The sequence below is a fragment of the Juglans regia genome, chromosome 12 (assembly GCF_001411555.2).
Source record: "Juglans regia cultivar Chandler chromosome 12, Walnut 2.0, whole genome shotgun sequence".
Taxonomy (NCBI): Eukaryota; Viridiplantae; Streptophyta; class Magnoliopsida; order Fagales; family Juglandaceae; genus Juglans; species Juglans regia.
This window is the reverse complement of record NC_049912.1, coordinates 29,829,942-29,843,105: the sequence shown is the minus strand read 5'-3', so window position 1 is coordinate 29,843,105 and position 13,164 is coordinate 29,829,942. Positions and strand designations below refer to the sequence as shown.

Here is a 13,164-nt window from a genome sequence, read left to right as displayed (position 1 = left end):
TATTATTTTTTAATATTATTATTATTTTGGGATTTGAAAAAGTTGAATTGTTTATTATATTTTATGTTGAAATTTGAAAAAGTTGTAATGATGAATTGAGAGTATTTAACTAACCAAACGAAGCCAAAATCTCCCAAATCGTTTCTTCCCTCATACAGAACTGATTCCGTCCACCAAAAGTAAAAGAAAAAAAATATATCGTTTCTTCTCTTCTTCTCACAGGATAGCCAACCTCCTCAGCATCCCTCACTCAACGTTGATAAGTATCAAATAAACTCAAAAAAGTAGTTGAATGTGATACAAATTTAACATTCACAGAAACTAAATTGAAAAGACAAGAAATTAACTCGAACTCCTGAAATCCAAATCACATCCAACAACCACCCTTAAAAATTACCGTTTCTTCACAATCCCAAAAGAAAATAGACACCATTCCGAAGAGCCAGAAGAAAGCAATGGTACCAAAACATTGCACAATGAAGAAAGCGATCTACCCAAAGATCACCCCTTCAAGAGAAATGTAAGCAGCGTTCAAGACCTCTAGATAGATCATAAGTGTCCCCACTAATATTAAGTTTCAGATATAGATAACAAAATTGTTATCAGACAGTGATATCGAATACCGTTTACGCACATAGAAACTGAATTAATTAACACAGCACAATGTGCATTTAGGAAGACGGAAAGATTTGTAACCTGTGAGAGACGGTGATGGCTGCCGCGGCCGTAGAGTCAGGTTTTCCAGCGAAGAAGATGAATGTTGTTTCTACATATACTGTACAGAATTACATATATAAAACCTTACTTCATTTTTATTAATCTGGTGATCTTTATGTGAATTTAATTTAATATCATACATCCTAAATGCCTTGTCTGATTTTAGTGAGCATAGACATTGTTGGTAAATTGATATAATTAAAAACAAAAAACAAAAAGAATCCGGAGAGTAGGCAACATCTTGGCTTTTTCGCAGAAATCCACAATACAAAACAGGAAAAACAGGTTAATCCAAATCATCTCTAGATGGTTAAGCAAAAACAGCACCAAAATTCCAGTTCTTTAGCATATTCTCCTCACACAACACTTTCTTGAGACAGTCTAGCAAACTACATTCCACTTCCAAATTAAAGAAATAATTTGGATTTTATTCCAAGCATCCATATCGCCCCTAGCTCCTATGGCTCTGTATTCCCAAGGAAAACACTGCTTAGAACTGTCTTGGAACTCAGGGAGTACTTCAGCAGCTTCAAACCCTAGCAACAAATGGACATGGAGATCAGTACGTATGTCAGTCCCACAAAATATATTAAAAGCCTAATGAAGGTGAGAGAAAAATTAAGATTAATTAGCATCGTTTATAGATATACCTCAGCCATGTCAAAAGTAACCATCCTCTCTTCAAGAGAACCTAATTCCTGGACATTGAACTTGTTGAGCAAAGTTATACCGGAAATAGTAGACATGGGTTTGACTACCAAGTCATCCATCACCATGTAAGTCACCACCCCTTTCACAAAACCTCCCTCATCGGACGATATCTGATCAGTTGTCCTCGTTGGAGCAACAAATGGAAGCTCAGTATTCATCAAGCGTTTACACTCAGGACAAATGGCTTTTGGATTATCAGCCACATTTCGATGGTAATTGGAACACGTGTAATATTGCCTTCTGTTGATGGATTCATCGTCTGTCAGCAAGAGAGGGGCATCATAACCAGAAACGACAGCAACTTTGGGCTTCAGAAGGGTGTCCTTGTTCTGGTTAGGCTGCAAGTATGTCTCATTCAGCTTTTCTATGCTTTCATATAGATTGCTTAGGCAACCCACCATACCATTCTTTAAGAGGAGCCGAATGACAGTCCCGACTGGGAAAGAAAGAAGGGCAAATAGAAAATCCACGAAGTCCTTCCCAACTTCTGCAAACAGGACTTTGCGACCCTTTGTGTCGATAAGGAGCTTAAGGCTAATTTCGGTGGATGCCATTGCCTCTTACCACTCCAGTTATGACGCTGCTAGTTGAAGCGGCTGTGTTTCACTAGGGCGTTGTGGTTCTGTATATAATGCGGCTCGAGAGAGACTCCATTGCTGCTACATCGGGAAGAGGAATGGTCGAAATAAAGAGCAGCATGCAACCGTTGGTTTTCGCACGGGTACCATTGAGAGCGCATAGCCTTGGTAATGGAAATGAGCTAAATAATTCCGGCTTTATCTGCATGGGATGAAGTTACGAAATTAGCTGATCGACCTGGCTGTCATCATGTCAAGTTTTAAAAAAGAAATTTAATTAAGAGATAACTAAAATTTATTTATATATATAAAAAAAAGAACCAAACACAAAAAGTGGTTTGGCGTGTCACCTGGCTTCATATCGAAGGACCAAGCACACCGTCGTGTATCTCATGATCTGCTTTCTAGAATTCCTTTCTCTACTTTACAACTGGGGCTCTCAAACATCAAAATCCCTCCCTCACGCCTGCTTTACCACTTCCCACTTCAATGACAAAGAATGGGGAATGGCGAGGGCAACTTTTTTGAGTTCGTCACTCTCTATGGTTAAAAGGTTGTTCGGATGAGACTTTGCTTCATGATCCAAAAGAGTTGTTAAAATAAATGTTCAGTTTTTGTAGTGGTTCTCGGTTTTCTTGAGAATATAGTGAACCCAGATTACTCGGTTTTGTTGGAAGTTCATCTCCTCAGATTGAAACATATTCATCCATCAAAATCCCGACTCGATGAGGCGATGTTATGAAATTAATCTCCGATACTCTCACATTTACGTGGGAAAGTATTGGCATTGGGTTAGCAATCTCAATCTTTAAAATTTGACTAATATGAATTTTTTTTTACTTTTAGCCAATTACTCAAAATTTAAAATTTATATTGGATTAATCATCACATTCTTTAAAATAATAAAATATTATTATTATTAATTATTAATATTTCTTTAATTAAATTATATAGATGAACATTATTTATATTATAATTCGTTATAAGATAAGATTATTGCATTATTTTGTACCTTATAAATAATTAATAAAAAGCTTATTTATATTTTCTCATATTATTATAATTTTTACATGATTATAGATAGATGTAAAAAATAATTTCTTAATTATTTTTATATTTTAAAAAATATTAAAAGAAAGATGATTAATATTATTCTATAAAAATATAATTAATAATAAAAAAATACATCGTAAATTTAGGGATGAAGTTATTGTAGAGATAAAATTACACTAGAAAGAAGGAAAAGGAAAACACAAAAAATAATAAAATATTAGAATGAAAATGCTACAATTCCTTGATTTTAGGAATGTAGTTATTATACATCATCTTTCAAATGAGTTGGGTTTAGCTAATCTAATATAATAGAAATTTAGTAGATATTCTTCAAAATATGATTTAATTGAAATTTGGCTAAGTCAATACAAATGCTCTGACAGATTTGAAACTACATAATCATTCATTACCCAAAATAAATAATATATTGAGGTTTTGCTAAAAGATAGGCATGCTACACATAGTGTAATATACCGCATAAAAAATGCTGACTTAGATTAAAAAATATAAAAGATTCAATTCCAAATTTTCTCCTATTTCTCTTGGAGTAATGTTACATGTAATTATAGAGTATATAAGTATCGTACAGACATTTAAAAAAAAATTATTATTAAAAAATTAATTTTTTTTCATATAAATCTTATATTTATTTAATTTTTTAAAAATAATTATGCGAAATTTGCCACTACAAGTATGATTTCTCTTTCTCTCGTACAAAACACCTCCCTCTCTCGTACAGAAAAGAACTGATCCCGTCCCCCCCAAAGTAAAAAAACAAAAAATCGTTTCTTCTCTTCTTCTCACAGGATAGCCAACCTCCTCTTCAGCATCCCTCACTCAAGATTCCTCCATTGATAAGCATCAAATAAACTCAAAAAAGTAGTTCAATGCGATACAAATTTAACATTCACATAAACTAAATTTAAAAGAGAAGAAACTCGAACTCCTGGATTCCAAATCACATCCGACAACCACCCTTAAAAATTACCGTTTCTTCACCATCCCAAAAGAAAATAGAAACCATTCCGAAGAGACAGAAGAAAGCAATAGTACCAAAACATTGCACAATGAAGAAAGCTCTACCCAAAGCACTTCGTCAACTGAAAAACCAAATTCAAAATGAAAGCGACCTCAGAGATCACCCCTTCAAGAGAATTGTAAGCAGCGTTCAAGACCTCTAGATAGATAAGTGTCCCCACCAATATTAAGTTTCAGATATAGATAACAAAATTGTTATCTAAGACAGTGATATCGAAAACCGTTTACGCACATAGAAACTGAATTAATTAACACAGCACAATGTGCATTTAGGAAGACGGAAAGATTTGTAACCTGTGAGAGACGGTGATGGCTGCCGCGGCCGTAGAGTCAGGTTTTCCAGCGAAGAAGATGAATGTTGTTTCTACATATACTGTACAGAATTACATATATAAAACCTTACTTCATTTTTATTAATCTGGTGATCTTTATGTGAATTTAATTTAATATCATACATCCTAAATGCCTTGTCTGATTTTAGTGAGCATAGACATTGTTGGTAAATTAAATTGATATAATTAAAAACAAAAAACAAAAAGAATACGGAGAGTAGGCAACATCTTGGCTTTTTCGCAGAAATCCACAATAAAAAACAGGAAAAACAGGTTAATCCAAATCATCTCTAGATGGTTAAGCAAAAACAGCACCAAGATTCCAGTTCTTTAGCATATTCTCCTCACACAACACTTTCATGAGACAGTTTAGCAAACTACATTCTACTTCCAAATTAAGGAAATAATTTGGATTTTATTCCAAGCATCCATATCGCCCCTAGCTCCTATGGCTCTGTATTCCCAAGGAAAACACTGCTTAGAACTGTCTTGGAACTCAGGGAGTACTTCAGCAGCTTCAAACCCTAGCAACAAATGGACATGGAGATCAGTACGTATGTCTCAGTCCCACAAAATATATTAAAAACCTAATGAAGGTGAGAGAAAAATTAAGATTAATTAGCATCGTTTATAGATATACCTCAGCCATGTCAAAAGTAACCATCCTCTCTTCAAGAGAACCTAATTCCTGGACATTGAACTTGTTGAGCAAAGTTATACCGGAAATAGTAGACATGGGTTTGACTACCAAGTCATCCATCACCATGTAAGTCACCACCCCTTTCACAAAACCTCCCTCATCGGATGATATCTGATCACTTGTCCTCGTTGGAGCAACAAAAGGAATCTCAGTATTCATCAAGTGTTCACACGTAGGACAAATGGCTTCTGGATTATCAGCCACATTTAGATCGTAATTGGAACACATGTAATATTGCTTTCTGTTAATGGATTCATCTTCTGTCAGCAAGAGAGGGGCATCATAACCAGCAGTGACAGCAACTTTGGGCTTCAGAAGGTTGTCCTTGTTCAGGTTAGGCTGCAAATATGTCTCATTCAGCTTTTCTATGCTTTCATATAGATTGCTTAGGGAACCCACCATACCATTCTTTAAGAGGAGCCGAATGATAGTCCCAACTGGGAAAGAAAGAAGGGCAAAAAGAAAATCCACGAAGTCCTTCCCAACTTCTGCAAACAGGACTTTGCGACCCTTTGTGTCGATAAGGAGCTTAAGGCTAATTTCGGTGGATGCCATTGCCGCTTACCACTCCAGGTATGGCGCTAGTTGAAGTGGCTGTATTTCACTAGGGTGTTGTGGTTCTGTATATAATACGGCTAGAGAGAGGCTCCGTTACTGATGGGCTTGTTCCCCAACTGTCTGCCAACAAGATTCACAGCCATCAAATTTGAGGAAAAATTATCCGCAAATCGTCGTGCGTTTACAGCAAAGAAGAGAAAAGAGAGAGGGAGAGGAGAGGTCTGGAGAAAAAGTAGAGAGTTGAGTTAAGTGATCTAATATTTTTCTGTGTTTTATTATCTAGTAGTGGAGTTCTTTTTTTCTGTGTACGTCGAACCACTTCAAATTTTTTATGTCTGCAGAAGTGCGTGTATTTATTTATTTCGCTGTCTAATTTCTCCAACAATTACTGCTACATAGGGAAGAGGAATGGTCGAAATAAAGAGCAGCATGCAACCGTTGGTTTTCGCATGGTTACCATGCAGAGCGCATAGCCTTGGTAATGGAAATGAGCTAAATTAAATGATTTCGGCTTTATCTGTGCATTGGATGATGTTACGAAATATTATGACAGAAAATTCATCTTGCCAGGCCACAACAATGGATTCAGGACATTCAAAAAACATGCACACAGCAGCAGCCACGGCAACAACCTCCTCATGCCTGCAGGAGCAGAGCACAGCCGCACTACCCAACCATTGTCTCAAGCAGCAGAATATTTCTGCAACAGATGGCAGAGCACCACGACAAATGGTAGAGCACCCCGTGTACCATTTCCAGAACATTCCTCCGTAACAAACTGTATCATCATACACCGTTGGATCAAGATTTTGCTCTTTCATCTTACCTTAGAGAAATCTGTACATATATATATATATATATAAATTTATTTGGTTCAATGTATTGAGGTACTGAAGAATGAAAATATACGAATGAAAAACTTCATCTTCTGTTTAGCTTTTCCTGAAGCACGTTATGTGCTCTAGTCTTTTCTTTCTTCTTCATTGCATATAATTCTTTGGGTGCGGCTACTCTGCCGCCCCAATTTGACCGCTGGGCATACCGCCCAGCGTAAAAACTTTTTTTTTTTTTTTTCTTTTTTCTTCACATTTTTTTAACATATTTAAATACATTTAAAAAATAAAAAAATATATATCAATACATTCAAAATAACTTCCTTAATCACTAAGTAAAAAAAAAAAAAAAAATGACCAGCGGTCAAATAGAGGTGTCAAATAAAGTGGACATAGTAGTATTTTCCTAATTCTTTACGAAAGAGAGTTAATAAGCTGATTGACTGTCATGTCAAGTTTAAAAAAGAAATTTAAATAAGAGATAACTGAAAATTTATTTAAAAAAAAAAAATCAAATACAAAAAGTGGTTTGAGCGCTCTGTTTTTGTAGTGGTACTCTGTTTTCTTAAGAATATAGTGAACCCAGAAGTAATCCTACAAGTTATCCAGAATTAGGATTATCCCAAGGGCTGAAAAATACAATCCAACATCCCCAAGTATCTTCTGAACCTCGATGTCTGTAATTCTATATGGATGGAATTCTTTCAGTTTCTTAGTAATAATGGGTGGCAATACTCAACCTAAATAATAGCCAGAGGTACAAAAGATTCGAGCACGATCCAATGAATGAATGAAACGCCACACAACTATTTAATCTACAAACCTTGTTTCAAACTACTTCCCAGTTCTCCCTTCGAGTGAAATGTATTGTGAATGTATTGAATTGGAGTGATATTGTTCAACCATTGCATGACCATCCCGCTGGATGTGGTGATTTTAACCAGACTATAACATAATATGAGATTAACCAGAAAAAGATACAGTCTGCTAGGGCCTTCAGATTGTTTCTACTAGTTTAATGTACATGAAAAATGAGGGTTACAACACTGTACAACCAGCTGACGAGCCACAAAGAACTTCAAAAGCAGCCTCCTCCTGCAAACAGCATATAGAAAATATCTCAATTAGATAGACAGGATAGAAGAAAATAGTAAAATGATATACATAAAACCCTTTACACAACCTTGTTTTAAATTTGGGTCATTTTTTTTGTAAAATAACTTATAAAAGGCTTGCATTTCTATTAACCCTCATTCTCTTCTCCAGAAAATTGAGCTCGTTTGGATCCAGAAAAGAATGAAAGACGCTTAACTAAAAATTGCTTAAAGATGGGATAAATCCGAATTTTTTACTTCTTTCCTTCCTGTTTGCCTCATTTATGGATTTACCCAAGGATTCAAAAAAGGAACCTCAAAAGCCAGGCTTAAGCTTGTAGTAATACACAAAGCTTTGTGCTGGGTTTTCCGGCTATTATCTTTGCAAGCATGCTACTTCGACAATACAAGCCCAAGACATTACAAGCCCAAGACATTAGTTATGACCATTCAAAGGCCAGCTGATGAGTATGCCAACGTAAAATTGATGGAGCAGATGCTAAATAATTGAGCATACCATTGGCAGTCGCACTGTGGGCCAAGCAGCAATGGTTTACTTTTAATCTCAATGGAAAACTAGCTGTCCCGGCTCATACATATATAGTCAAAAGAAGTGTCTTGCTTGAATTTAACACGTTGTTAGTAAGAGTTGTTCTAAGAAGATTAATCTCTAAGAAATTAATCTGTGAGAAAAACTAGTACCCCTATTACAACAAAAGACGCACCATCATGTGCTCAAGGTAACTAGAAGAAAAGTACTTAGGTGGATGGCCATTACCTCATTGGTCATCTTGCCAGGGTAAGTCCATCTTGATGCCTGAGAAGTTGCAAGGAGTTAAGCCAACCTATGAAACAGACAAAGATCCAAGGCATTGGATTCCAGACTCTTCATATCGCCACTACAATGAACTCAGAAATGAAAGAAACTCTATCGGCTCTTCATTTTCTTTAACAATCTGTTGATGAACAACATCCAGAGTGCAAATTAGAGGACCTACTAGGCATTGCAAGAAAGAAAGAATGCATAAACCTTGTTATAACATATGTTAGAAATGAAAACAGAAAGCACGAAGCAGTTGTCCTTTGGAAAGCTGGACCAGAAATGTGCTGAAGGTGAAATGTTATGTTACAAGAAGTTATATGTGATCGCTACTTAACCGATCAAAGCTGTATCTTAAAACCAAGTAGAATAGATGGAGCAAATAGCCCTGCTAGTTTTACAAATAGCAGAATGTTAAAAATATATATGGACACAAACAAGGAAATAGAAAAGAACCCGCAAGTGAACCATGATGGCAAAATCAAATTTTATCAAGACAACCAAATTTTCTTGTCAGGAAGCTCCCAAGATTTCCAGAAGCATTTTAACCTAGATGTTTCCATTTGCAAGCCCATTTCACATACCAATAAAGAGTAAAACTTATTCAATTACAAACTTAACAAAATTTTCACCCTTATTGCTGTTGAAAGGCGCAATCACACATAAATAAAGATCATCAATGCAGGTCAATAACATAAGCATTCATTTTATTTTACTTACAAAAACATAAGCATTCATCTGAAATGTGGGGGGAGAGAGAGAGAGAGAGAGGCCCCTGATAAGTACCGCCAGTTATAAACAAACACCACAAAGGGAAAACCCCCGATCAGTACCACATGTTCCACCTAAATTGAAAAACATGCTAAACTTGACAACTCATTCTGCCCAAACATTTAAACGTTTTAAAGGTAATAAAGGCATTTCTATTACCTTTAAAATGCTAAGGCTTTAAAGTACAATGGATAGTGAATCTGCATCTTCCCACGAGACATCAAAACTCGAAATAACAAACAGACTAAATCATACAATATATAAACCTTTCCTTAAAGTTGTAGGCAGGCTGAAAATGATAAAAGTTCTAGACAAAAAAGAAGAAAATAGCATATAATGCAGTAAGCGAAGAATAATACCTTGATAGTGGTGTCTTTCGGAAGACCCATTTGGGTAAGAGCATCTCGACCAATTTGATTCCAGTCAAGCTCTTTTGAATTATCTAACTCTCTGTCACTTTCCAATCGAGTCCGACTTTCATCATGATCAAAAGACCTTCCTACCCAAAAATATAATATTCTATTCTCATTTTTGCCTAAACATGGAGAGAAAATAGCGAAAGCATCTTTAGAATTCACATCACTTGCACCAAATGTTGCAATCTTCTCTAAACTGGGCCACCGACATACTAAAGGTCGCATAAGCTTACTAGGTGCTGAACCACTTTCCTCCATCCCATTTGAGACAGAAGACCCCAGGAAATTTGCCATAGGATTATTTCTCCAGAATTGAGTTAAATTTCCCTCCCCACTTTGAGCTATATCCCTGGACTCTAAAACATCTTCTATCCTATCCAATTCACATGGAGGGCAGGTATTATTGTTTATCCTGACGCAATCTTCTTGATCAGCAAGATAACATGAGGTAGTATATATCACCTTCGAATTATCAGCCATCAATGGCAGTTTCAGAGATTTTGATAAGCTACCCCTGCGCTCAGCAAGGGAAGGTGAATATATTTTAGATTGAGCAGAAGTGGATTTTGAACATGGCTGTGAAAGAAAATTGACACCAACAACTTCAGGTCCATCAGTAGTTTTGAAGGACAAGTTAGAAAAGTTAGACAGCGTTGAAGATACTGGAAGAGAACATGAAGCGGCAGAAGGAGAATCCAGAGAGGACTCTGGCAGATGCTTCGAATTAGTGCTCAAATCCGAAGAGGTGGAATTTGGAGAGAGATGCGAAGGTGAAGAAGCAGAAGATGATGACGAGGATGAAGACGACAATGATGACGAAGGTGATGACAATTTTGTTGATGAATGTCCTATCATCCTAGAATCTGAGTAGACCCTGGAGAGGTACAATTTGGGAGCTGTCACAAACTCCTTCATGTCGCCAGATGCAAACTTACGCCTTAGTACACTCCAACTGCTTTCTCTAGCAGGAAGTTGGGTTTCATGTTCATTCTCAGACGACGCAAATGGAGGCACAAAGCCCCCCCTAATAGCTTTCTGGAAAATCTCAAAATCGACATTATATGGGACTACTTTCCTGTCACCTGGGAAAATCGTGACAGATGATTGCCCAACCTCTGCACCATTGCCGGGTTTCTCCATCAAAGGTAAGAGGTGCTTAAAAGCATCCCAAAAATGAGCCGGTTCCTCTCCTTCCTTGATCATCCTTACCGACCCTTGCACTCTCTCATACCGGACAATCTGACAAACAGCCCCTCTAGCATCCTTTTCCATTATGGCTTCACAGTTCTTGCCAATCCAAATATATACTGCAGAAGGTATATGAACAATAAATGCGCCCCTAGAATCCAGTGCAGAAGGAGAAGGATCGTTCAACATTTTTGGGACAAGATGCAAAGGATCATATGGTGAGTGTGGGGCCATCCTATACATTCTCAATAAAGAACTCGGGCTAAGAGGGAATGCATGCACTCTCTTTTGGCACTGCAACAACTGGCAAGCAAAACCCATATTTGGATCCGCAATACCCCTCGCCGCCTTGACATACTGAAAGGCATCATCAAAACTCTGCCCTTCTCTCCACATTAAGTATGCAATCACCAAGGATGTAGACCTAGACACCCCTTGGCAACAGTGAACAAAAACCCTTCCATCTTGTTCTCTAACATCTTCAAAGTAGTCAAAAACATCATATAGAATACTAGTAATATCCTCTGAAGGGCTGTCCTGCAACCACAAAGTTCTGTACACAAGATCGGCTTTGAAATACTCGGGACAAACAAAACCTACACAATTCAGAACATGCGTAATCCCATTCTGTTTTAGTATATCCCTATCTCTTGCAACCGCATCCCCACCAAGATATATGTGTTCAGCCACTTTTGAACATTCTTTATCAAAGAAAGCAATCTTATCCCTCTTCACAAGCCCACCATTCCTATCTGGGTTTCGCTGAATTGATGACAAATCAAGCTTTAATCTATCCCCACTTCCTCTCCCACTTGGTGTAGGCGGTCCAGGCCACTCGCCAATATCGTCTGACCCTGCCTTCGGCCACTCATCCAAGCTCCGGCGAGCAATAGCCAATGGCTGTAGCGGGGGCAAACACGACCGAGCCTTGAAATTCTGATGGGAACGCGGGGTTAATGGAACAGGGAACCGACGATTTTGCCCATTATTATTTCCTACATTACCATTTGGATCCCCACAATCTTTTGCTTCAGCATCTGGGTTTTGAGAGGCAGCACGGGAAGAGGACCATGACGCTGAGCGCATAAACATCCTATGGTTGCTGGAAGCTTGACAAGGAGCCCGAGAATTACTGGAGGCATCCTCTTTACCCACCATGCCCACTTCAAAATTTCCTATCCCACTATAGAAACGGAAGCAGACCCAGAAACCTGGGAAACCAAACTATTTACATACTATCACTGGTATGTGAAGCATGGGCGGGGTTAACCAACATATGATGAATTAAACCCGTATCAGATCAAGCGCACTGCGACAGATAAAAATAGATGGTAAATCGCCTACGCAAAGAAAACAAAAAGAACAATTAAGCAGATAACACAAGGGGTGTAATTAAAGGGAGATTGACAGTAAATAAATGAGTAAGCATTCTCAATTTGGAGGGAGAAGAAAGTGGCAAATCTACAGGACAAAATAGCAACAAAAAGGTGGAAAATTTAGTCTCGACCTTGGAGTGAAATGCTTACAGACAACAAAACAGAATGAAATGAACTGAAACGAAGTAAATTGGGGAAAAACTCATAATGAACGAAACGATAGTTTAAATTTCTAGGGTTTCTTTTTCTTGTGTTTTGTTTTCCAGTGATGCGAAGTTGAGAGAGAGGAAGTTAGATTTGTGACTTACAAAATGAAGTACGGAAAGGCACCCATGAAAAAGACGTAATTTTAGAGAAAGAGAGAAGATGCGGCTGGGAGGGAGGGAGGGCTAGCTCAGAGCACGAAGAGAGTGAAAAAGGAGACAACACTGAACAATGCGTAGAAATTGGGGGTTAGGGAAATGGGAGCCCTTGCCAACGGTTATGTTATTTTATTTTTATTTATTAGTTTATTTGACTGCGACTGCGACTGCGACTGCGACTGCGTGACGTGGTCACGTGAGAGGACCTAATTAACCTGATTTCTTTCTTGTAAGCGATGATCCGAGTCTTGATTAGCGGCATTAGCCCCAATTCGCGTCGCATGGTGGAAAGTTTGAAACTTCATTTACATATAATAAGAGATCATTTCGATAGTAAAATAAGTTAAAATGAGATGATTTTAGATTAATTAAATAAAATATTATTTTTTTAATATTATTATTATTTTGATATTTTAAAAAAATTAAATTATTTATTATATATTATGTGAAATTTTTAAAAAATTATAATGATAAAATGAGTTGAGGTGAGATAATTTTTATATCCAAATAAATCTTGAAATTTTGTTCTTTTTTATATATTGGGGGAGAGGTTCGAATCCATAATCTCTATTTTAAAGATGTGGGTGTTATACTATCAGGCCTGAAGTCGTAGATAT

General features: G+C 37.1%; 3 protein-coding genes across 5 annotated transcripts; all 3 read right to left on the bottom strand.

The window, feature by feature from the left end:
• Positions 1–877: 877 nt before the first annotated feature.
• On the bottom strand, positions 878–2,208 carry LOC109002977. The gene is made up of 2 exons (XM_035683283.1): positions 1,368–2,208; positions 878–1,253 (listed from the first exon to the last, which is right to left on the bottom strand). Exons 1-2 carry the CDS (start codon positions 1,980–1,982, stop codon positions 1,176–1,178), a joined length of 693 nt encoding a protein of 230 aa, XP_035539176.1. The 5' UTR covers positions 1,983–2,208; the 3' UTR covers positions 878–1,175.
• A 2,489-nt stretch (positions 2,209–4,697) lies between these two features.
• On the bottom strand, positions 4,698–5,905 carry LOC109003028. Its single transcript, XM_018980983.2, has 2 exons — positions 5,070–5,905; positions 4,698–4,953 (listed from the first exon to the last, which is right to left on the bottom strand). Exons 1-2 carry the CDS (start codon positions 5,682–5,684, stop codon positions 4,876–4,878), a joined length of 693 nt encoding a protein of 230 aa, XP_018836528.2. The 5' UTR covers positions 5,685–5,905; the 3' UTR covers positions 4,698–4,875.
• Positions 5,906–7,329: 1,424 nt separating this feature from the next.
• On the bottom strand, positions 7,330–12,635 carry LOC109003027 (protein-tyrosine-phosphatase MKP1-like). Of its 3 annotated transcripts, none has more exons than XM_018980979.2 (4): positions 12,494–12,635; positions 9,565–12,149; positions 8,393–8,570; positions 7,330–7,615 (listed from the first exon to the last, which is right to left on the bottom strand). In XM_018980979.2, exons 2-3 carry the CDS (start codon positions 11,965–11,967, stop codon positions 8,514–8,516), a joined length of 2,460 nt encoding a protein of 819 aa, XP_018836524.2. In that variant the 5' UTR covers positions 11,968–12,149; positions 12,494–12,635; the 3' UTR covers positions 7,330–7,615; positions 8,393–8,513. The 3 variants fall into 3 exon arrangements, with proteins under 3 accessions (XP_018836524.2, XP_018836527.2, XP_035539390.1); XM_018980982.2 differs by having other exon boundaries at positions 9,565–12,118; XM_035683497.1 differs by having other exon boundaries at positions 9,565–12,635.
• Positions 12,636–13,164: the final 529 nt, after the last annotated feature.

Excerpts from the sequence above, each read along its gene's own strand:
- LOC109003028 (XM_018980983.2), bottom strand. The coding sequence starts at position 5,684 with ATGGCATCCACCGAAATTAGCCTTAAGCTCCTTATCGACACAAAGGGT. Across the intron at positions 4,954-5,069 it reads TTACTTTTGACATGGCTGAG|GGTTTGAAGCTGCTGAAGTA; the intron begins GTATATCTATAA and ends ATTTGTTGCTAG.
- LOC109002977 (XM_035683283.1), bottom strand. The coding sequence starts at position 1,982 with ATGGCATCCACCGAAATTAGCCTTAAGCTCCTTATCGACACAAAGGGT. Across the intron at positions 1,254-1,367 it reads TTACTTTTGACATGGCTGAG|GGTTTGAAGCTGCTGAAGTA; the intron begins GTATATCTATAA and ends ATTTGTTGCTAG.
- LOC109003027 (XM_035683497.1), bottom strand. The coding sequence starts at position 11,967 with ATGGTGGGTAAAGAGGATGCCTCCAGTAATTCTCGGGCTCCTTGTCAA. Across the intron at positions 8,571-9,564 it reads CGAAAGACACCACTATCAAG|ATTGTTAAAGAAAATGAAGA; the intron begins GTATTATTCTTC and ends GTTCATCAACAG.